The sequence below is a fragment of the Clarias gariepinus genome, chromosome 5 (assembly GCF_024256425.1).
Source record: "Clarias gariepinus isolate MV-2021 ecotype Netherlands chromosome 5, CGAR_prim_01v2, whole genome shotgun sequence".
In the NCBI taxonomy this organism is placed as follows: domain Eukaryota; kingdom Metazoa; phylum Chordata; class Actinopteri; order Siluriformes; family Clariidae; genus Clarias; species Clarias gariepinus.
Window position 1 is genome coordinate 24,526,113 of NC_071104.1, and position 25,627 is coordinate 24,551,739.

At 37.9% G+C, this 25,627-nt stretch overlaps 1 protein-coding gene across 3 annotated transcripts; it reads left to right on the forward strand.

The window, feature by feature from the left end:
* On the forward strand, positions 1-25,485 carry map3k20a (mitogen-activated protein kinase kinase kinase 20a). Of its 3 annotated transcripts, none has more exons than XM_053496511.1 (20): positions 1-158; positions 3,757-3,948; positions 4,638-4,725; positions 6,702-6,803; positions 7,007-7,072; positions 7,324-7,352; positions 7,454-7,591; positions 8,058-8,144; positions 8,544-8,618; positions 9,577-9,683; positions 11,078-11,213; positions 14,754-14,798; positions 15,227-15,257; positions 15,370-15,500; positions 16,460-16,522; positions 16,702-16,800; positions 21,727-21,843; positions 21,927-22,001; positions 22,369-22,519; positions 23,859-25,485. In XM_053496511.1, the coding sequence occupies exons 2-20, from the start codon at positions 3,790-3,792 to the stop codon at positions 24,539-24,541; spliced, it is 2,382 nt and encodes a 793-aa protein (XP_053352486.1). In that variant the 5' UTR covers positions 1-158; positions 3,757-3,789; the 3' UTR covers positions 24,542-25,485. The 3 variants fall into 3 exon arrangements, with proteins under 3 accessions (XP_053352486.1, XP_053352488.1, XP_053352487.1); XM_053496512.1 differs by having other exon boundaries at positions 3-138; XM_053496513.1 differs by lacking the exons at positions 14,754-14,798; positions 15,227-15,257; positions 15,370-15,500; ... (4 more) ...; positions 22,369-22,519; positions 23,859-25,485 and adding an exon at positions 11,727-13,629.
* Positions 25,486-25,627: the final 142 nt, after the last annotated feature.

The window sequence follows — 25,627 nt, forward strand, 5'->3', positions numbered from 1 at the left end:
TCTGGACTTGGGTAGATGAAAGAAGTTGTGCAACACGTGAATTCCCGGCGGAAAGGCGAGTCGCGAGTGTCACAAGCTCCGTGCCGACCTTTTAGCAGCCGTGAGCCGGGGCTCCATTCAGCCTAAAGAGCGGACAGGGTGAGGAGACACAACACCTGGTATGCAACCGTTTGTTTGACCCTCTCGTCTATTATTAACACAATTTTTTTTTTTTTACTAATATCCCTAATATGTTTCTGTTCAGGAAGTGACGCTGTATCCATCGATCACAAGTGCTAGGATATGGGGAAACGTTTAATCGCAGGGCATTAAACATGCACGTGCAAATAGTTTCATATCAACTTTATGGGTAGATTGCGACACAGCCTCGGTTGTGACATGTGTATGCATTCTGTGGACATTAATAACAATTCAAATATGAACTTGTTATATTAAGTATAGCCTAATTCCAGCCCCAGAGCTAAAAGTATACGTGTGATGACGACTGTATGTCTGTCACAGCTGTGTGTTGTTAAACAGCGGGGTAGTTCACAGTTCTCCCGGGCTTCACTTCTGCTGGATGTCCTGTATTGTTACGGCAGAACAACCTACATGGTTTGTACTGGAAGCCAGGCTTGTCGCCCCTGTCATGTGTAATGTTTCAGTCGGGCAAAGGAAATGAATAATGCAGGATGGTACTGTACGGTGTGTGTCAGGGGCTTTGGAGGCTTTCAGTGTGCTGTCGGTGACGGGGTCTCTGGTTCATGGAGAGACAGAGCATCAGGACCATATTGGGAGCTTTTACTTTCTTTTTCCATTTTCTGTCACGTGACTGCGCTTGGTATGCGCGCTCCCGATAATACTGGTTCGCGGCGAAGCTGTACCTTCATTCGGCCTCGTCTCTTCCTCGTGCTCTAATGCGCAGGCACGTTGCATTCGGGTGACGTTTTTGGGGCTAATAAAAACTTTCGAGCATAGTATTGGGATTACATAACCGCCAGGAGTAAGGCAAGGCAAATTAAATGTATAAATGAACTATATGTTGATTTTCAGTGTATCTCTGGAATCATTTCCCCTTGACCTCTGGTTTATTGGTTCAGTGGAGACAGTGTAATGTCCGCTCTGTCCTCTCTGTCCTCTCCTTTATCCAGGATATGTAGAGAGGCCATGCTGCTGAAACGCAGCGCTAAATATAGACTTGCTGGGAGAGAGAGAGAGAGAGAGAGAGACTAACACACTCATGCCCTCATCACTGCTGTGTAACATGCAAGCAACTCACCAGCCTCATTTTCCCTCCTGTTTTCACTTCTTAAACAGATATTGCCAGCCACACAATCAAATAAAAGTTATTATTTACTTAATTAAAGAAGAAAGGCTGATATCCCCACTGTTGCTTTAATTCTTTCAGGAGTTCACCTGTGTCTAAGTGGAGATCTTTGCACAATTAACATAAAGTTCAATATAATTCAATCTGATTTAATCCAATCCAATCAAACCATTTTTATTGTAATCTAATTTTATCCAATCTAACCTAACCTGAACACTACGGGTGTTATCTCAACACTGGGAGTTTTGCTGTGTATCACTGATTTTCTTTTTGATCCAATACCAAGTAAGAGTCTACCTCTGATACTAATACTCTTGCATCTTGTCATATTGTGTATACAAAAAGAGGAATTCTTTGTGAAAACCTAATATGTTTCTTTTTACCCCCTGTTTGGTCTTGTGTGATTCCAGAAATTAGCCTAATAAAGTACATAATAAGCCATAATATTAAAAGCACTAACAGGTGATGTGAACACTATTACCTCATTACAGTGGCACTTGTCAAGGGTTGGGATATATTAGGCAGCAAGTATACATCAGGTTTCAAAGTTGATATGTTGCCAGCAGGACAAATAGGCAAATGTAAGAACCCGGAGTGATTTTGAAAATGCTTAAATTGCAATGGTTCGACACTTGAGTCAGAGTATGTCTATGTCTATGGAGGCCCCACCTTCCAACTTACAGGAATGAAAGGATCTGCTGCTAATGTCTTGGTGCCAGATACCACATCACACCATACAGAGGTCTTGTGAAGTCCATGCCTTGATGGAACAAATTGGCTTTGATGGCCAGAATGTGACCTACTATTTTGGGCAGTTCATAATTGTTTATATATATCAGTATACATACTGATCAGCAGATATATCAAAACAATTATATATATTAGATCAATTAAGGATTAATGTTTACTCTCTTTTTGGAATGTGTGTGTGTGTGTGTGTGTGTGTATCATTGCAATCATGCAACTACATGTGCAGTAATGATCAGGACCCCAGTTTCCCAAATGCATTGTAAAGTTAGGCTCATAAGATTATAGTGTGTGTGTGTGTAATGTGGTGCTTGTTCTACCATTTAATTACATTTGTATTTGCAATATATTTAGAAAACTGTCCTGATTGATGCTAATGCAGTGTGCAGTCACACCTTGTTATGTTTATAATATACACATCTGTCATGCTCAGTGATATGTGATCCAGCGAGGCACCAAGTAATTAATTTGTGATGGTTTAAAGTATGTTATTTTGTATCTGTTCACCTATTCTTGGTTTATTTTTCCCGTGAATACTCTTCCTTGTAGAATCTCTCTTGTAAGAGAATCTAGGAAATAAGGAACAAGAGCAAGGCAAGAGAACAAGAATGCTTTTTTAAATGAACTACGTGGTGAAGGGTTGCTTTCTCTGTATCTATGTTGAAAGTGTTGTCTTAGAAATTGTTTGCAAAAGACCACAGTTGAACACCATTGTTCTTTTATTTTCGAACCAGATATATGTAGACAGAAGCCTGAAACAAAAATATTAGTGAGATTCACTGCATGGCCATTTTGTAAATCACAATTTTCTGTTATCTTCCACATTACATGGTTATTAAGTCTATAATTTTTAAGATTTCTACATCACTGCAATACCTGCAATGTTATCAGTCACTTTTCTTATTCAGCAAAGATAAATACTTTGAATCATTATATTAGGTGGAACATTTATATTACCAATGTGTAACCTGTGGGGAAAAGGTACATAAATAGAGTGAATATACTGGAGTGTGTTTTTATTTAAAGCTGATCTGGAGTGGTTGGGAATGTTCTAGAACAGTCTCGGGTTCCCCATGGTGACTGGTGAGCTTGGAAATTTGTGCACCGTGTTTGACATGAGCATGGAACAGGCTGAATGCCAAGAATACCTCAGGCTTTGCCCGGGCCAAGTGCCTGTGTGCTGTATACAACTGAATCTGACTCACACATTTAGACTGGGGGTTACTGGAGGGGGGTGGGGGTCGTCATAGGGGTAATGTGCTAAGCATGGATGAGGAATATCATATGCATATGTATAACAGTTCATGGTGCTCTCATTCTCAAAAGCACAGTCACCTAGATCACATAAACAGTCTTCTATGGTTTACTTTTCCACACTGGCCTTGAATTGCCGGCGCAAGCGTCTTCTGCAATTGAGGCCGCCCATGACACCAGAGACAAACATGTTACTGTGAGTGCACAGTGATCTCACACTGCCTGTAACTCTAACCACGTGTGTTTGTGTGAGTGTGTGTGAGTGAGTGAGTATGAGGTGGTGGGTAGATGAGTGTATATCTTTATCTGTGTCACTCCACAATGGTACGAAAGCAGACACAAGAGCAGCTCAGACATAGATGTCACTGTGCACAGGGACTCAAATCAACTTCATCTCTAATTTGCCCGTTTCTCTCCCCTCTTTTTCTGCCTACTCACTGCCTGTACAGGAGAGCGGAGTGTTTTAAAAGTGTCATTATGCCATGGCGTCTCTGGGCGCCTCCTTCGTTCAAATCAAATTCGATGACATCCACTTCTACGAGAACTGTGGCGGCGGGAGCTTTGGCAGTGTGTACCGTGCCCGCTGGATCTCGCAGGACAAAGAGGTGGCGGTGAAAAAGCTGCTGAAGATTGAGAAAGAGGTGGGCGACGTAATTGCCTGCGCTTTTCATATTCCCGTTTTAATTGTCAGTGTGATAATCATTTTAATTGCCTCTCTGCATGTAACGCCTGGTGCTACGCACCAGCCTCGAATACGCTTCCCCCTTGCTCTGAAGAGGGTGTGTGTGGCGCTGAGGGTTTCATTTGTGATCTTAGAAATGCATGCACTGTGTCTTTAAAGGAAAATTATCACATAATTAAATCATATTAGTCTCAGGTGAGAACTGTGTTTGGCTTCAAATTACTTTGAAGTGATGGATTTGTCATTTTGTCAGTTATTTCTTTAACGTTTTAATTTTAGCTCAGACTGTGTCATGTTTTTTTTTTTATATCACTCTGATCCTGGTTATTCAGTTGAAAAATCTTTGAAAATGTGAAAATAAGCCATGAACACGTCAATTACACAAATAACTCTGTTACCTTGATACAACTACAGTATGTAAGTAAGCATTAGTTTGATTTGAAGTTATTCATATATATTAGCAGTATTAAATATTTCGAGCTGCACAGTTGTCTCTGATGCCGCCCTAAAATTGTCTTCTTAATAAAATGTTAATATCATGCACAACTCACAGCTTGTCTTTCTCATAAACGAAAATAGCATGTATTATAAGGAGGTATCAGATATCACAGGATCTCATAATGTTTTTTATTTTTTGTCCTGTCACAGGCGGAGATCTTGAGTGTCCTCAGTCATCGAAATGTCATCCAGTTTTATGGTGCAATTCTCGAGGCCCCAAACTATGGAATTGTCACAGGTTTGTTTTTACACAAACTCTTTTTTATACGCCTTTTAGTCTTTTTCCGTTTTGGTTCTTCATTATGAATTTCATTCATTTCATGCATGCATCAGAATAATTAAAAGCCAGTGACAACATATGAATATATCTTAATAAACTCTCTGGCAGTGCATGAATGTCAATATTTGGTCGGAACTTTTCATAAATTTTATTGATGCTGTCTAAGAAATGGCCACACTAAGTCAACAACTGTTAATCATATTGTATTTTATCACATTCATTACTAGTCAGCATGGTTGGGTTAGTGTAAACAGTCACAGGACCATGGTGGATATTTATAATTTTATGTTTATTAAACTGTCAGACTTGTATTGAATTGTATTAGTATTATTCAGTGGCTTGCATCAGATAATACAATAATTCTAGAAAATTACTATAAACTTCTGAAGTTGACACATTATGCATGTTGATAATTTGTGATTTAGAATTATAGTTGTAAAGTATGTGGTCATGAGATGGTAGAAATATTGACATTTTACTGAACCAAGTCAGAATATTTTTTTTATTACAGCTATTCTGTATATGCTGAAGAGATCATACAAGCAAGCAAACCACAGGCATTTATGTCCTGTGTTCTGTATGAAATTCTTTAGCTTTGTCTGTAAAATAATGACCTGGCCTTACACTGCTATAGGTTGAGCATGAAATAAAGATGAAATAATAGGTTTGTTATGTGATCAGTGCAGCAGTAGGAAAGCTATAGTATGTACATCGCGTATGGGTTGTCAGGAAACTGCCATTTATATTTATCAAAGACAAAACTAATTAGCACCAGGTAAAGGAGAGATGTTTACAGGCAGCCTGGCTGGCGTCTTGTGTTTCCAGTTCCATCATCAGGGTTATAAATCTCTCATCGCATCATATTTTAGTAACGAAGGAGTCAAGACCCAGTGTTTAATAAGCTATTTATCTCATTTTTATTTCTCGCCATATATAAAATGACCTGCATGTGAGATGGCTCATATGTTTACGTATCATTTAAAAGAGTCATGACATGTCTGTAGTATTATAGTCACATGCAATATATGTAACTCGTCTGGTCACATGCCAGAAAGGAATAGGTAGGGCATGTTTCTAGGAAATCATGATAAAGTGTAGGCAGGATATGCCTCATGAAAGAATCCAAAGTCCAAAGTAGAGGAAATTGTTCTGATGTCAGTTAGTGCTGTCCAGTTAATTTCTTTTTTCATCTTTAAGGTTTTCTTGCAGTGTTTTTATTATTATTATTAAATGAAATGTATCTTGACATACTGTAGTTGACACATTTTATAATATTTATATTTTAATTCTATTAGCACTTGAATGTTCAGCTTCTGTGAACATGTGTATGTAAACATATAAGTGTATGTGTCTATTTTGATGTACATTTCTTTATGTTTTGTCTGTTTGCTCGTTGCCATTTTGGATCCGTATACTGGTTTTGACTGTATAGAAGAAATTTCAGTTTCCTCATGATATTTGTAAAGAGGATGTATTACAAAACTATGAGTTCCTCTCAGGGGAGAAGGAACTCTATTGCTGCATGGCGTTATATAACATACAGCAAATAATGTATTATTCCATGTTTATATACTGTATATAAGTCAATTGGACAAAGAAACTGGCCACATTCCCATGGGAAAGGTGCTGGACAGTAGGGGTCACTCTCACACCTTCATGGAAATACGAGCTAAAAAAATGAGGCTTGTATACTGACATAATAAATGTAAACGATTAGTGTTCTCCTCCAAACACATTGAGAGATTTTGCAATATTGTATGCCAGGAATTTGATACAGCCATGTCTTTCTGAATAGTTAGAATTTTATTTGTACGAATAATGTATGTTTGTACAGCATGGATTAATCCAATTGATTTAAGTTTAAAAAAATATAAGATTCAATGTAAAAAAAATATATATATATTTACATTTTTTATTCATATCTTTTATTTTAGAGTATGCCAGCGGAGGATCATTATACGAGTATCTATCAAGTGATGCAAGTGAAGAAATCAGCATGAGACAGATCATGACCTGGGCCACAGAGATTGCTAAAGGTACGCACAAACAGCACAGAAAAGTATCTGAAGCTAATTACAAAAAGTATATGAATGCATTATTAAAATCGAACTATGTAAAGTAATATATTTGGATCATTACCAGAAATTTCCAACATCCCATAAGTACTGATTACCAGCATAAATTAAAAATATAAAAGTCTGTACTGTTGTTAATAAATTTCTCTTTTTGTTTACCTTAGGAATGCATTATTTACATGCAGAGGCCCCAGTCAAAGTTATGCACAGAGATCTCAAGTCACGAAATGGTATTTTTATCAATTCCCAGAGTGTTTTTTGTAATTCAGTATATGTTTCAGTACTCTGTACTTTTTTTATTGTTTAGCTTTGTATAGCATATTGGGAAATTATGTACAGTAGTTCACAATTAAAAAGCATGGAATGTAAGACTAGAATAGAGGTTACTGTACTCGAAAAACCTGTCCAGAAGTAATAGAAGCTATTTACAACAGGATGCTTTCTTACTCATATATGACGATGTTGTTTTTTTTATTTCTAGTGGTTTTGACAGCAGACAAAGTTCTCAAGGTATTTCGCAAGCTCTAGCTCTTGATTCATTGATGGATTTTATCATGCATGCACTGAGACCGTGGACTAACATTTGTATCAATCTGTCAATGTGATTATAGATCTGTGATTTTGGAGCATCAAAGTTTCACTCGCACACCACACACATGTCTCTGGTGGGCACGTTCCCCTGGATGGCACCGGAGGTCATTCAGAGCCTTCCTGTTTCTGAAACATGTGATACATACTCGTACGGAGTGGTGAGTCCCTGTCTCTCTCGCTCTCTCTCTCTCTGGTGCATGTGTATGTGGGAAAACCCTTCTCATGGTCAATTTTGACTATATAATTCTGAACTAAAATAGCTTTCTCTTTTGCATGTAAAGCTCTAGCAGTTAATGGCTGATTAACTTAAAAAGTAAGAAAAGTGTAGTTCCATATATGTTTTATTTTAATTTTAAAATAAATTTGCAATAAATTAAACTTTCTTTTTTTATACCCACATTTATTCCTCACAGTTGTTAAACTTCTGACCTCCATATCTACATAACATGAAACATTTTTATATTTTCTATAAGTAGGAGTTGGTAAAGAATGTTTTTGGCAGAAAAATCAGTTCTGATCAAAATCAACACTCAAAGACATTTGTGCAGCTTTTATAATGAGGCAAATTATAATTGGGACAAATTGTATATTTCTGAATTATAACTGTTTGTGTGTGTCTGTTAGGTCTTGTGGGAGATGCTGACTCGTGAAATTCCTTTCAAAGGGCTAGAGGGGCTGCAAGTGGCTTGGCTGGTTGTGGAGAAGAATGAGGTAAACCATAACTATCCTTGCATCCATTGTCTGATGCTTATCATTTGTAGGGTTGCAGGAGTGAGACATGAAACCCCAACCCTGGAGGTGCGTGGCAACAGTGCTAACCACTGTGCCGCCTTAAACCATAACGAATCATTCACAATCTACAGAACTCGGCTCTGTGTTTCTGTATAAACATGATCAAAGCTGCGCTCTTTGATTTTGTCTGATCGGAATTACAGTGGTTACATTCAGCCACTGGTCATGTAAAATCCTGTTTCAACTCATCAAAACGTGTGTGCTGCAGAGTGATATGCTCTTTTGTGTGTTCTGAGTTCTTTGTAGCTGATTTGTTCTAAAGTGGATATGGTGTTATTCTCGTGTGTGTGTGTGTGTGTGTGTGTGTGTGTGTTGCAGAGATTGACTATTCCTAGCAGCTGTCCTGCTAGCTTTGCAAACCTGATGAGGAAATGCTGGGAAACAGATCCAGTGGTAAGAATTTAGTCATTAATCATGAAAAAGATTGTGTTTGCTCTCCAGAACACAGTATCTGTTTCTGCAAACACAATTTATCCATTTTATGATTTATGATGTTACATGAAAGCCCTGCAATAAACTTCCAATAAAATTGAATGCAAACAAGTTACAATACAATGTTTTTAGTTATCACCTTTATTTTAGTTTTAATCCTAACTATTATTTATATATATATATATATATTATTATATATATCACATACGCCCTCATTTAGACATGCCCTGATGTTTCATTTTCCAAGCTTCTTAATGTTCCATATCATTTGAATGAAAGGGAAACTCCACCAATTCCAGGAGGCTTCTGTCATCCCTCCATCAGGCTACAGTTTGTCAGGTCACATGTCTCGTCTCCTCACACGCTTCCACACCCAGTTTAGTCAAGATGATAAATAGACATTCACTCCCTCAGCCCTGATCCCGCCGTTCAATAAGAGCAGTATAAACCAATTTTTAACATTTATTTATTTAGGACCCACTAATGACAGTGAACTTTTAATAGTGTAAATCTGTTTACAGGCTGTATGATTATTTTTCAATTTGTTATAATGCTTCAGACATGCCATTTCTTCTTATGATGACTTGTTTCATCATGTCTTGGATATTAATACTGCATGTGATTCGCCAAGTCTTTATCTTCACAGCCAAATGATGATGTATTGATATATTAAAAGGATCATTTAATAGTTATGGACTATTCTCCCATTTTGAATCGTTGCTGTAACACCAAATGGGTGCCAAAATTAGCACAAACAAGTATATAAACTTACTGGCCTAAATCCTACAAAACAACCTTACTTTCTAATTGATAATACTACAGCGGCATGTAAATTTTCACCTGGTCTTTCAGAAATGTTGCAGAGAAAGTCTAATGCATTTTTGACCATGCAGTGATATATGTTTTTGCTCTGTTATAGAAAAGACCCTTGTTTAAAGAGATCCTGTCCATCTTAGAGGCCATGTGCAATGACAGTCAACTCTCTGATCAGTGCAACTCTTTCCTTCAAAACAAAGCAGAATGGAGGTAAAGTTATTTATATCCACACACAGTCACACACATGCAGTATATGGTCATGAAACTGCAGGTAACAGAGTAATGGAATGTAAACTGTTCATGATCCAGTGATGCCTAAACAAAAAGCAGCTTTATTTAATATATTTATTTATGCCATTACATATTTAGGTCCCCATTTATTTTTTATTGTTTAATCACTTACTCAGTAGACTGCATATTCCGATAGCTGAATTTTGTTCCTAAAAGCTACATATATCATTGTAGCTGTAGGGTAAGGTAGGCTTATTTGGTGAGAATAAAACATTGTCATTATGAAGCATTTCCACTATGCAGGAAAGGGCTTCAGTGTTGTGGTGCTGTGACAGACAGCTGTAGAAGATTCTTGGTGTGTGATGTTATACCTATATTAAGATTTGGCTGAAAGAGGCCCCGGAGCAGAACAAGAGATTCCCGTCTTTCAGGTCCATCTGAGGGAAGGAGAAAATGTGACAGTAGAAAACATGTTGCCTGGTAACCTTGTAGTCTAAGGGCACGTATGAATGTGAAATTCTGTGTGTGATTGTCGAGTAAGTGACAAGCAAGGAAAGCAATTACATGGGAAGTTTGGAGTGGGAGTGGAAGCCTGCCTGGAGGGCGCTGAGTGGGAGGTCCGGGTTGCGTCACATTCTTTCTTTTTTTTTATAAATAACTGCTGTGGGACAAAAACTTTTACCCTACCCACTGCCCCCTCTGGTGGCCCTTATTGTGATCACAGCAGTCGAATTGTCCACAGTAATGGAAAAAATAAGACTGACAAGAACTAAACCAGTTCACTGCTGATAAGGGTTTTTATGAACGACAAGTAGTTTTTCTTTAAATATCATATTTATATCATATTTTACAAGAAGAACGTATTTCACTCTTTTATGAATTAAAGACAAAAATGTCAGCAATGCCTATCATTTGATGTTAACAAGGTAATGTTCTTTTGAAGTCTCGTTCCTCTTAAGATTTCTTTTCCTCGTGTCATCTCAGGGTGTCCGGTTTGTGCATCCATATTTTTGTATTTTTGTAGCTTTCTATGTAACCATGGCTATTGTCAAAAGGTCATTGTCATTGTAAAATAGAATAAAATAGTATAGCATTTTAAACTAAAACAGGATGTTTGTTTAATGATTTAGATGAAAGTAATGGCATCTCAAGCACTATAACAAAAATGTGTGCTAAAAATATATTTAAAAAATAATAAATAATAATAACAATAATAATAATAATAGTCCTGAATAAGAAAAAGCACAGGAAATGATAGAAAATTCTGTATCCTGTGATATGTCTGTGATAGTTGAATTTTTGTGCGGGTCGGCCTCTGTGACAAAGTGCACCTCCGAGACTGAGGCGTTTGTGTAATGTTCCTCTGTGTAAAGGCGTGAGATCGAGGCGACTCTGGATCGCTTGAAGAAGCTGGAGAGGGACCTTAGCACTAAAGAGCAGGAGCTGAAGGAGAGAGAGCGCCGCCTCAAGATGTGGGAGAAGAAACTCATAGAGCAATCCAACACTCCTGTGAGTCCCCTGTCCTTTTGCACTCTCTCATTTTTCACCTCATCACCTGCCACCTTTCTCACACATGTGCACTCACTCCATGTAAGGAAAGAGGGAAATGTGTTGTGAAAAGCATCCTTTGGTTTGGTTTGTGCTGCTGCTCTGCACAGCATGCTGACAGATATTAAGCTCGATGTGTTCACATGGCCTGCTCCAGAATGCTTGCACTGCACAAATAGGGAGACAGTAATAAGCATTTCGTGGCACGAACTTGTTGCTTTTCCTCTTTCACATATTACCTGGTGCTATTCTTCATGGCTATTCCTCTATCATTGTAAAAAAAAAAAAATCACTATTTTCCTCTTTTCTATCTTGTATTTGAGTTGGCTTGAGTTTCACTATTTTATTATGTCTATTTGTCTATTTACTCTCCCTCTTTTAGTTTCCCATCTCATTTTGTCTTTATCTTTTCTCCCATCTTCTCCTTTTTTTCTGCTTTTTCTACCTCCCTTGCCTTTTTCACCCTCCTCTCAGCTCTTTGCCCCCCTGGCCACTAAGATAAGTTCGGAGTCATTTTTTGAGACTAAGATGGAGGAGTCAAAGAGCTCGGAGCTGTCGTGTGAGATAAGGGGCCGCTGTAATGGAGAGCTGGGCGCTTTGGCACTACAGGCTGTGATGAAAGGCTTCGAGGATGTGTTCAGCCTGGACAACCCCTCTGTCCCTGTCCTGCACTCAGACATGCAGGTCAGCATGCAGGCCACGCAGAATTCCTCCAAGACCTGTTCCATGCGAGAAGGACACAAAATCAGCATGGCTGCCTTTAACTGGTCCGACGACAGTGACAGCGATTGGGAGTAGCTCCTCTGCGTTGATTAGCTGGCTTTAAAAACTGTGTTCTTTTACCAGCTTTTCTCACTGTTCACATAAGTATTAATGTTATTACCTATAATAAAAAAAATGCTTTCTATAGGGTTTTAGATCTATTTGTAGAAAAGATCTGTATGCAGTCCTGATATTGCATTTGCTACCTTTTTTTAGTTTATTTTTCTAATAATAACATTGTGTTCTTTTTTTTTTCAAAACACAAACTTTTTTGCATTATTAATATAGAGAATTGTCAGATTAAGCTAAGAGGTGAAGGTAATAATTGTTTTCCACTCCTACATATGGACTGCATTAGCCCTGCCGGTCCTACGCCTACACAGTCCTTATGGATGTCATTTATGGCAAATGAAGTGGACGTATAGCAGCGTGCTGAGGGCTGAGCGAGCCGCGTGACAACCTAGTGAAGATTCGTCGCTTTTATGATGAAGTGACATTTTGCTGACATTAAGATTGGCCAATTTGAGCACTGAGCCTGGTAGATAGTCATATAGGCAAAAAGGCAAGAGTGTGCGAGAGAGAGAGAAAGAGAGGGAGTGAGTCCCTTCTATAAAACTTTCATGGAGCTTTGCTTCTAAAGACTGAGCAAACTTGTCTTTGTGTTCTTGCATTTATAAAAAAAAATCATCATATTGGATGGGCTAGAAAATTTACATTTAGATCTGTATAAATTACTCTCTAATTAAAAGAATGCATACTAATAAGTGCATGATTTATCAGGGTGAATACAGGTATCAGGTATGATCTATACACAGATATGCATATAGATCACACTTTTGCTTTTGTTCATTCAAACACATAATGAAATGTTCACATTCTTATATTTATTCCTTTTATGTTTTTAATTGGAGTGCCCCTGTTTGTCACATAACTACTATTATTATTTTTGTTACCTAGACTTTAATAATGTTTGCAAATGAATTTAGAACTTATTACAACATGCATTAACATATAATGAACACATTTAACATACACACACGCACACACCGATCAGCCATAGCATTAACAAATCATTAACACATTAACAGTGATTATCAATTATAAACCAGTAAACTGGTGACAGGATCGTGGCCACCCAAGCTAGCACAGACAAAAGGCTAACCTGTCTGTTGTGCTGCCACAGAAAAGCCAGTGCAGAACACATCGCCAAAAAAAGTACGTGCTGGTCATGATAGAAAGGCACCACAACAACCGGTGCACCACAGCCATCCGTGCATGGGCCCGAGCAGGCAAAGAGCCCAAGGTAACTGATCAAACTCCTCAGATCCCAGTCAGATCGAGCACACATGGGTTGTGAGAGGCAAACTGATCTCGTCCCACAGCACCCAGAACATCTCCTGCCATCATCCCAGTAACAGACATCGCAGCACACACCCAGTGGTCTGGTGGCAAAAGGGGAAGCTACACAATGCTGGGCATGCTTTGCAGTGTTATGGCTGATTGGTATATAATGTTTTTCATTTGTATTTGCAGTTTGTCTTAGATCTAGTGTTTTGACATTATACTATTCATATTCTGTTTTCCTTCTGCCTTTTGCAATAAACTTTGTCACAAACATTATGCTTAAACTTTCTTACTTTAATATTTTACTTTTTATACTTTGCGTGAATCTAATATAAAGCTCCTGTTTTTCGTTTTATTTTTTGGAGTTTGAATTCTGGAGACAAATGTCTCGCTAATTAAATACTGACTACACAGCAGACTCAACCCCCATCCATCCCATCCCCCCCCACACACATATATATATATATATATATATATATATATATATATATACAGCAACTGCTTTGTTTTTTTTTAGATCTTTTGGGGTTGCATTGATGTGCCCTTGAATAATCTCTATTTTCAATGTGATCTCTGGACGTGATGTGTGGATGTGCTCCTGTGGTGTCAACTGAGCATAAGGTCAATTCATAGCCATATTCTCTCGTATAACACCAGCAGGACAAGAGTGTACTCTGCACCCTGCTGAACTCCACTGAGCTCTTAAAGGAATTTCAATTACAGAGTCATTTTTGCTGACTGTCTCCACGCCTCCCTTCTTCCCATCTCTTCTTTGTCAACAGCCTGCTTTCCATCCTTATAAACCCGTGAATGCCAGGTGTGAAATACAAGATGGCTGTTATGTCACTGTTATATCACTCTCATTAGGAAAATGTATATCATCGAGCTTTGGCGTGTGGCACATGTATAAATTATAATTATGTTTACAATAATCTACTGATATGAGCCCTACATACAGTACAGTAGATGGTGGAGTTAAAGGCCTATCTGGGTGCACAGAGAGAAAAGACAACAGTCATGCTCTTTCTATTTCCCTCTCCATATTTTTTCATGCACATGTAAGAGATTTGACATATTTCCTGCACAGATTGCTGAATCATTTTGATTTCCCTTGCCAACTTTTTGCTCAGCAGTGTTCTTGTGCTATAATACTACCTGCTAATAATGTGATTTGTGTTTTGACTGGCATTTGCCTTTAAACACCTATGTCCCCCTGGAGTTTGTTAGGACATTTCATACAAAAGTGCTGCATATCATGTGTAGTGTGCATTTTCACTTCCTAAAGAATTGACAGAATTTATGTTAACTTTCATTATAGCATTTATGAGTACCTTAAAACCATTATGAAATAAGAGTTCGCTGTTTGTATGCATTACTCTCTCTTTTTCTTTGTAGCTGCTCCCGAATCTGGCCATCCATTTCTGGACAGAGGAACATGTGGTCAGTATCAGTGTTAAATATGCATTATAATATTTAATTAAATTGGGTGGTGCTTGTGTTCTGTAAAATCAGTAGTAGTTTAATATGAAACAGTTTAAATACTTGATAAACAGTTAAGAGTAAAAGCAAATAATGAGAGTGAATAAGATAATAAAATTTATTATGTTTTACATGTTTGTTCGTTAATACAAAAGGTCAATATAGATTAGTGTACGTTAAAAAAGTGGAAATAGCTCTTTTTTTTTTACAATTCACCCATCTTATGGATGATCTTAGTTGTTATGAAAATGATCAGGTTCTATAAAATTTTCAATTAATGATTTATTTAATTATATTGCAAAATAATCAATGTAATTATTTAACACAACAGGACATAGGACTTGAGAATTGTAACAGGCTTATTTACTAAAAGGTCCTCCATTTTACAGTACTTCTGGATGTCACAGATTTTCGGGACAGGTAAGACGTTCTCAAACGTTAATTATTTATTTCATGATTTTGGTTTGAGAAATATTCATGTTTACCAATCTGAGTAAGATTTCATGCTGTATGTTTGTGTTTATGGTTGTAGAGTGTGAGATGCAGGGCTACGCTGATGTCTTTAAACAGAACCACATCACTGGACGCAGGCTGCTGCTCCTCTCTGAGGCAGATATGAGGGACATGGGCATCTCCTCTAAAGGGCATATCATACATCTGAAGGTAGTGTTGTGTAGCAGTTGCATGAAAACAATGCATGAAAAGCTGTTTGTTGTAATGGCATGATGGGGGGAAAAAAACCCAAATTTAAGTAGCATTATGTGTAAACTAATTTATTCACACTTGTGGCGCAGTGAGGTAGTGGTTAGCACTGTTGCCTCGACTTCCAAGATTGGAGGTTTAAATCTTATCCCCGTACTGTATGTGTGTGTGTGCATGTGTGTATAGTGTCATCTTCTCCTTCAGATGGTTTCCTCTGTGTACTCCAGTTTCCTCCCACAATCTAAAGACATGATATAGGCTGAATGGTGTTTACAAAGTGCCTTTTTTTGTGTGGTTGGCTGTGCTTGTTCCCTAAATTCCCTGGGATATGCTCCAGACCTCCCTGTTACTGACGATGTACTGTATGGTTATGTAATAGCTTTGAGACATGAAGTTATAGGAAGTGTGAGGTGTTATATAGAAAGGCGAGTGATAATCAGCTATAAACAGCTATTGTTTATAGCTGATCATAGAAAATAACTTGTTTTTTTTCAATGTTGCACAACATTAATGTGTCCATAAAAAGATAACAAAAAATCCATAATTTTTCATTAATAATCATTTTTAAAAATTTTCACATTTTTTATAAATTATGACAAAAAAGTCATTTAAAAAGTCTGTTGAATAAGACATGCAGGACATGCGGTTACATAAAAAAAAATCAGCTTTGCATTGGTAATAGTTTTGAAAAATAGTATTAAATTTCACCACCCAATTTTTCATTTTGCTTCTATAACAGAGCAGTGTTTTATTCCTTTTATATTGCAATTCTGTGTTTTAGTTGAAAACCTTTTCTCATCCAGATATAAAATTCTCTGTAATATAATATAGAATCATTCAGATACTTTATATTCTGAGTGTTTCTGTGTCTAACTGTACCATGTATGATGTTCATGAGAGACAACTTCATTCTTTTTCAGGGTGAAATTGAAAAGTTAACAAACGATTACTTGGCCCTGTTCCATTTCCCACCATTAACAAAGGTATGGCCAGTTTTTTATTAAGATATGCATTTCACACACATTTCTGATTATGACGTGTTTCATATCCTATGTAACCGTGAGCGTTATCTGGATCTTCCTACCAAAATGGCACATTTTTTAATGTGTTAATGATGTAAACAGAGTTCTGCTTGTTAAATTGTCTTTTTGTCCTCTGTCAGGATGAATGGGACAGAGAAGAGGAGAAGGCAAGCTGGAGGAAGACTGTTAATTTGGAGCTGGTGTTTGGTTATCACTGGAAACCAGGAACAGGTCCACAGGTATGGCAGATCACTCAAAGGCAACTATGACATATTTGTGCAAGCAGGAATTACACTGAACTTTTTCCATAGATTCAATTGCATCATATTTTAAACCTTGTTTATAAGTAAGAATGGTTTAAAATTACATTTACTTTCGGTTTCAGTCATTTTGTACACTTGATGGTGAAATACACTTACTCACTCACTTATCGTCTATACCACTTAATCCTGTATACAGAGTAGCGGAGGGCCTTCAGCCTATAACAGGAGAGGTAGGGCATGAGGCGGGGTACACGCTGGACAGAGTGCCAATACATCACAGGGCACACACACGTACTCATTTACACAATATGGACAATTTAGGAAGCCAATTCGACATATCTTTATACTGTCTGAGGAAACCGGAGTACCCGGAGGAAACCCTCCAAGCACAGGGAGAACATGCAAACTTCATGCACACAGAGACGGGAATCGACCCTGGCTCGGAATGGAACCCAGACCCTGGAGAGAAAATAATTTAAAATAATTATGAATTTATTTAATAAAGATTGATCATCTGACTAAGATATGTTTGCTGAAAATCAGAAAAGAAGAGGTTTAAGCCTTAATTTGTTACACTATAGTGCAAAAATATAAATCATATACAACTTGAATTAAAATAAACCCTTTAAACAGAAATTCGAAATTTGTGATTATGCAAATGTTTAATAATTTCTTCTCTTAAAAATAATAATTTGATAGATGCAAAAATAATACATTTGCTAATTTATTTGAATTTAACCTCTTTATTAAAAAGAATCTTTAGAAGGTACAGGCCTTAAAGTGCACAATTGCTTTCTACAGCCAGAAATCCACTACCTTCATATTAAAGTTTTCAAACTGCTGATTCATATACAAGCTTACTTTATTTTTTTCACTTCCCACCACATATCGTGTGTAATGTTTTTGCATTCATTATTCTGAATTGTTATTTGTGCTGTGGTGAAGACTGAGGCCTTTTGTTCCCTGGGTGACGACTTGTCATCAGTGTATAGAACCGAGACTCTTTAGGATGTCAAGATGGCGACACTTGCCTTGAAGTTGCTATTTCCTTAAGTAAAGACGCTTGTTATTCTCCCATCAGCTATTGACCACAGTCTCGCTAAGCATTTTTTCCTGTTTGTAAGACTGATTTTTTTTCCCTCTATTCCCTCCTTAAAAAATAAACAAAAAAAGATAAATAAATCTTCCGTCTAGAGTGATACATAGCATCCACCCCCTCTTGCTTGCAAAGGCTTTGTTCAGGTCTCAAAGAGGGGAGAAAGGCCGCTTCTCCACTTGCTGCTTGAATTTAATCAAAAATGGCCCATTTAGCCAGAAGTCATTTTCTTTTTAAAAGGCAAATGTTATTTAATCTTTCAGCTGTTCATTGTCCCATCATAAATAGTCCCCTTTCAGTGCGTGCGGCGGGGCTGAAGCGAGGCCGCTAATTGCCTCCCATTTCTCCTGACATGTGGTGGTTTAGTGGGGAGGAAACTCAGCAGGGAGAAGGAAACAGGAGGCTGAGAAAATGAGAGCTAATTATTTTCCCCTGCCTGGTGTCAGGCTCTGTGTCAGCCTTGTTTTTACAAACTGGAAGGTTCTTTTGGACTAAATAAAACAAACCCGCTCTGCTCACTTTTCCCCGCTCTCTCCTTCTCTGTCTTCCCCCGCCCTCTCTCTCTCTCTCTTTTTCTTTCTCTCATCCTCTCTCTCTCTCTCTCTCTCTCTCTTTTTCTCTCTCTCTCTTTCTCTCTCTCTATCTGGCGGTGTCATGGTAGCAGCTGCACTTCTCAAAGACTAAATGAGGGGCCTGCGATTGTGCACTGGCCATCTGACAGGCAGCGAGTGTGCTGTTAATGAGGATATCAGCGCTGAGTCGAGGGAAAGGTGCTGAATTATGTATGAGGCGTCATTAGACGCTCGCTGCGCTGGCCGCCATCATGGTGCATTGTTTCTGCCGGCGTGATTAGGCCAGGCCCAACAGCGCCAGGCCAAGGCGCTAGCAGCCTGTTCCAATGAGGAGGAGTCTGGCACCTTTACAGCAAGACATGGCTTCTGACATACACACACTCAGGACCTTTGACACTGCTGCTTTGAGATCCATCCAGCAAACACACACACTCAGTGCTAAACACAAAACACACCCTCAGAACACACACGCTCATCCATGGCACACTCCTCATTTTAACACTCACACCACACACTTGTGAGGATTGAAAGACGTGTGTTAGGGCTCTCCTGTGATGTGTCCACCTCTGATCTTAGTACACAGTAGATTGGCTTGCAACAGGAACAGTGTGTTTTAAGTAATGACTGGTGAATGGCGCTCACTCCTGGCAGAATGGAGGAATCATTATTGCTCTGTCAGCATATGCTCCGTGTCCAAAGCCAGCCAGCACTTTATAACATGTCCTCTGATGAGGAGCACATTTGCATTAATGATGGGAATGAGAGTGAATGTTTTAAGCTCACTTGCACATTTTGTTTTCTTTTATTGTGGCTTCTTTTATGGTTTGTTCAGATTTTTTTCCCTTTGTTGCAAGGGTTTGTGTATTCAGTTAGAATTCCTTGTTCTGTCATTTAGTTGGTGATAATGAGCAATATGCTTGGTTGGATGATACACTGGTTATTCCCATATGCCAATCTCTGAACACATTTCAGTGTTTGACTATTTGATCAAGTTTTGGGGTGAAAAAATCAATAATGTATACCATATATCATACATGGAGAATGCCTGGACATTAGCAGTTACATAATATTGCATCTAACTTCTAGATAGATTTCTGTTTGGAACAGTTATGGCATGGTGGTACAGTACGTCATGTAACTGCCAGTGGCTCTGGATGGGTTTTGAGCTCAAGTTTGTCACAAGGTCTGTGTGAAGTTTCTGTGCATTTACATTTACATTTCTGGCATTTGGCAGACGCCTTTATCCAGAGAGATTTACATTTGATCCCATTATTCATCTGAGCAGTTGAGGGTTAAGGGCCTTGATCAACCAAACAGTGTCAACTTGGTAGTACTGGGAGTACCTTTACCTGCTCTCTATGTTTTACCCATGTCTGTGAATTTCTCCAGGTTACCTGCTTTTCTTCCATATTCTTATTTACGTACTTCCTTCAAAATTCCACTTTGTGTGATAGAATATGTGTAATGCACTGCTGTGGCCTGGTCTATACACTGGTTATATAAAACTGGTGTGTTCCCACCTTATGGCCAGTGTGCCTTGAATAGGGTTCAGATCTACCAGAACCTTGCCCGAGGCAAACTAATTATTGAAGATGATTGAATATACAGTACAAGCTTATTCTGTTCATATGGAGAGAGACTGACAATAGACATCTTTGTTTGAGTTTTCCTGGTCAATTTAGTAACATGCTAGCAAAAACTTTTTCAGTTTTCGGAAACCATTTTTTCCCCCCCAGAACAATAGTGTTTTTTGTTTGCATATTTGAATAGTGTTAATTTAAACATGCAGATATAAAAATAGAAATGTAAAATCTAATATACATACAAAACTTTAACATTTAAACAGTTACAGTGTTTATACTCTATTACTAAAACCAAACCAATGACCCATTTTGCTAAAGTACTTGTGTACTTGTGTGGAATCTATATCCTGCATATACCTTGCAGATTGTGTGTGGTTTTCTGCAGGGTATAGCTGCAGAGTAACAGTTATGTGAGCAGTATGAGATCTGTACTTGTGGTAGCAGCAGCAGAATATTTGAAGTCTAGAAAGTATTTACTCGGATAAGTACATATGTACTAATCCAGATTGAGCCCACAAATGTTCATAATTTTCCTAGAACATAGCCCCCCCCCTCCCCCGAGTTTCACATTCCTGTATAAATGCATATGATATAGTACTACAATTGAATTCATTTACTTATTCGATAATGTGTGCATTATAAGTGAATGGGACGAACATTGCATAAACTCACATTTGGCAAATGTACTGTACATGTTTGCACTCTTGCATGTGTATGACATTAGGAGATTTTCTCATACATATGAATGGGTAGCAAAGTACTGGTCCTTAGCACTGGGGAAATAATAATAGGCATCTCTGATCAGATGTACAATAATCATGACAGACCCATGGCATTAGTTATATGACATTTATACTCAGGTGCTGCAAATAAATGTTGTTGGATAACATGTGCATAAATTGTATTATTTTATGTGAAGTTCCTTAAGGGACTTAATTACAGTCTATTGCAGTGTACTGTATTTGTTGCAACTTGTTTGTGTTGTTTTAAACATAAATACTGGTAGAATAAAATTAGATACATTCTGTCATTGGTTTTCCTTGGTTAACCTGATTTTCTCCATGTTCTATTTTTCCCCATAATTGAATTATTATGAATTATAATGAGAGTGGACATATGTGATGTATGCGTCCATCTTGGGATGTGAGGCAGGAATATAGCCAGCATGGGATGCCAGTCCGTTTCAGGGAACCATGCACACAAACATTCATTTACGCCTAGGGGCAATTCTTAACATAGCTAATCAACTACTGGCATGTTTCTGGAGAGTGGGAGGGAAGTGGAAAGACACTGGGAAAACATGGAAAACTCCACACAGACTACACAATCTTAGGATTGATCCTCGAGTTGTGACTTTCTAGACTATTATGTCACCCAGATATGACATAATCACACTATCATTTATATACAATTTTTACATTTATTTTACGTAAAGTCCATCATGCCTTTGCCGGCAAACTATCGGACATCTCTGTTGTTTATTGTTCTAAAATGTCCTACAGGAAGTGATACAGTAAGCATCTGTCCTTTTCTATAAAATACAGCGTTAATGTTTACACAAGTTCTGACTAAAAGTCCTCAGGAAGGCGTATAATTTGCCAAGAACTGAGCAAAGCTTCTAAATACATTCTTTCGTCTTTGTCTTTTTCAGGACTGCAAGTGGAAAATGTACTTGGAGCTTGATGGAGATGAAGTTGCTTTGACCTATATCAAAGATGTCACATTTATTGCAAACAGAGCAGATGTGGAAGTTTCAAAGATGACCAAGGTACATGCTGTGTGTGCCTTTTTTTTACATACATACTATAGGTTGTGAGCTGATGTATGAAATTGTGTATTTTCTTTTCTCAGCCACCATTTGTAATGGAGAAATGGATTGTTGGGATATCTGACAAACAGACTGTTGACTGCACTGTAAATTATGAGGTAACTAATAAATAAATAAATAAACAAAATATTAATAAATTAATAAGAACATGAAACATATCTCTGCAAACATCCTCAGGCTTTTGCTCTTCCACACAGTGATATAAACTTAAAAATGGCAAAATTTGTAGTAAAGTGAGTGTGCCTGCTCTCCTCTTCCGTCTTTCCGTTACACTTCACTTGGATTGCTTGATTTAAGCCATTAAACCTACAGCTTGTTCAACCACATTGAGTGTAGTGTGGACTTTTCTCCCATATATCTATCAAGTCATGTCAAATCATTTAGTTGGGCACTAGAAGAAGATTGTAGGGCTTGGTTCCTGTTTGGACCTGTGCATAACTCACCCTGTGCTTATTGTCTTATCAGAGTGATGTCAGGTCTCCAAAGAGCACAAGGCATGTGCACTCAGTGCGGTGGAGCCTGGTCAGTGGAGCAGATGAAATCAGAGGTGTAGAGCTGCTTATAGAAACAACACCAACGAATGGGGAGGGGAACTACAGGAGCAATTCCAACTCTGGTAATAGTAATCTTTACTTATTGGAATTTTTACTTTTTGCTTACTTTGGACAGTGTGAGTAAAGAGAATTAATACAGCTTGTGAGGAAATACAAATTCAATTTTAATCTGTTTTTGGCATTCACCAACTGTCTCCTCATTTTCCTAATGGAGTGTAATATAGTTCATAAGTATTCACAGTGCAGTATATACAGTGCCACAATTTCCATATTTTTGCTTCTGTACACCACCACAACACATTTACAATAAACCAATCAAGATATGATTACCATGTAGACTTTCATATTTAGTTCAAGGGGTTTAGAAAAATGATTGTATTAACAGTTTGGAAATTACACCCATTTTTATGCAGTTCCTCCAATTTCAAAGGCTTAAAAGTAATCAGACAACTGACTGATGAGCAGTTTGATCAATAGTTGTGGCCTATTTTGAGTTATTTTATGACAAATTAGAAGACGATAACTGGAGTGGATGACTGCAGAATTCTTATCTTGGTGAAAACCCCCACTAGCATTTAGCGAAGTCAAGGACACTCTGGGGGGAGTAGGCATATCATTGTTAAAGTCTACAATGAATAGAAGACTCATGAATTTAAATACAGGGTTTATCTCAAAATGCAAATCAGTGATAACACTCAAGAACCAAAAGGTTAAAACAAAAGAGACAAATATGGAGAAGGAAAGTAAAGATTCATGTTCCAAATCCTACTGCAACATTTGTTAAAGATTGTAAAACAATGCTGAAGACATTCAAAATATGCAATCATCTTCTTTGAAAACTTTTGCTCTGTAAAGCGTTTATAACAGCTCTAATTTGAAATGCTGTAAATTGGTGATTTTTAAGTCTGGTAACTCTTTTGAATTTGCTTTCCTGGGATGGTCTTCATGAGAGCCTGTTTTATTATGGTGCTTGAAAGGTTTTACGAATGCACTTGACAGTACTGTTCCAGAACAGCTGACCTTTGTGTATTAAAATAACAACTGACTGTTCTTGTTGCTGTTGATGATGATGACGTTGTTGCTTACAGTAATTACCTAATTCATTTTTTTGTGTACAATTGTTCTAGAATATAGAAAATAAATCAAAACTTGTGTCCAAACTTTTTTACTGGTACTACATTTACTTCTAGACATATCCACAGCTGTATGTTCAGGTTAGTTGACCGAAAACTGTTTAGATGGTATGAAAGAATTCATAAAAGCAAAAGAAGTTATGAAAGAATATTTATATATTAATGAACGATAATGACATAACAAATAATGGTAGTGATAGTGATAATGAACAAACTTCTGTGAAACACACAATGTTTTCACTCAATGGCTTCTTTCATTATCTCATAGGTGTTGACCCTCAGTGGATTTCCAGTTTGAGATCAAAACAACTCAGAGAGAACCTAGCCCACGAACGACACAGTGCCCCTCAAAGCAACCACTCAGATAGCATGACCCTCCCGCAGTTTCTGTCTGCGTTTGGTAATCAGTCATCATATGCTGCAGCTTTACGAAGATCACCTAGTCAGAGTCCACTTTCACAATTGGCTGATTCCCGAAGCTCCTCTCCTACACTTTCAACCAAACTCTCCTCAATTCACCTGGGGTCAAAGGGTAGCAGCCCTTCTAGTACGACTTCAGAGAGCACATCAGAAAGAGACCGCTCTCATAGGAATAAGCATGTGTCAAACTACCAAAGAAAGAGTTCCCATAGCTCTCTAAATGTGCCTGGAGCAGGAGAACGAAGATTTTTTAGAGGGGGCAGCCATATGTCTCATGGCAGCTCTAGAGGTGGCCGACACCGGCCCAACTATGTAGTACCACAGAACCAATCACAGATAATTCCAGGACTGGCAACAGCAACAGTAGGAGAAAAGCAGAAAGAAGAGTTAGAGGATGCCAAAGCTATAGAAGGAGGGTGGACTAAGGTAGAACGCAAGAAGCCTCACAAACAGGACCATAAGCAGCAAGACCTAAGACAGCTCAGGGGCCGTCAACGAAAGGGAGGAAGAGGGGGGCGTGGCCGGAGCTGAGGGTTTTTATGCTGTGATTACACCAAAGGAAAAAAAAAAACATATTTTAATATATATATCTTAAGATGACAATTTGCAGGCATTGCAGTTAAAAAAAGGAAGAAAATGGAAAATGTTAAACATGGAAAGAAGAAACTTGCACAAGAGCTTAAACCAACTAAAAATCTTGATTTATCACTTCCAGATCCAGTAACATTCCACATTGTGGATGACAAAGCTATGAATCATAACGACACAACATTTTACCAGTGGTTTTAAAACTAGGGTCTGTGGGCCAGTAAAGCAATTTCCATGCTTGTTGTTAAATTTTTAATACAAATTTAAGCAAAATAACCCAAAGATGGAAGCTGTGGACTATAGAAATGGGTCTGTACCTGAAATGTTTTTTTAAGATAGTGTACTGTATATCTGTAGGTAACGGTCAGGTGTATTGCAGTTAAACATGGGTGGAAATATAATTGCTGCCTTGGACCTTAAAACTGACCAAGGGACTATTTATATTTTTATGAATATATTAGATAATATATTGTCAGCTTGTGACAAGGGTCTTTTTCACACAACACTCAAGAACTGTGAATGTTGTAGTACTCCAAACTACTAATATTGTTTGGGATTCAAATGATATGTATGCTGATGCACACAATAAATACTACTAACACTATAACACCACTACCGAACTAAATGAATACAGTTTAAGCCTCAGGTTCCAATGTTTGTTAGAATATTTTATATAATTTTTATCAAATACATTTACATTGTACCGTCAAAATAAATATGCTTTTTTTTTAATGACATGACGTGTCGTGTGTGTCTGTGTGTGTGGTACGTTGGTCGCGCGCTTCACGCCCCTTATGTAAATCTGATGATATTTGGCGCCACCGTGGAGGGTCCTGAAAGGATGCCTTCGTAAGCCTGCGTTTCTCCTTTATCTTTAACACTCCTTCAATAACATTTGGTGTTTGCGCCATACACTTCTAGTTTAACACCAGGGTTATGTACTTAGCCAAACACTATATAGTGTGGTCGTCATATGGAGTTATTTTAGAAAGATGTTAGGCATCTTGCAGGACTCTGCCGTGGCGCGAA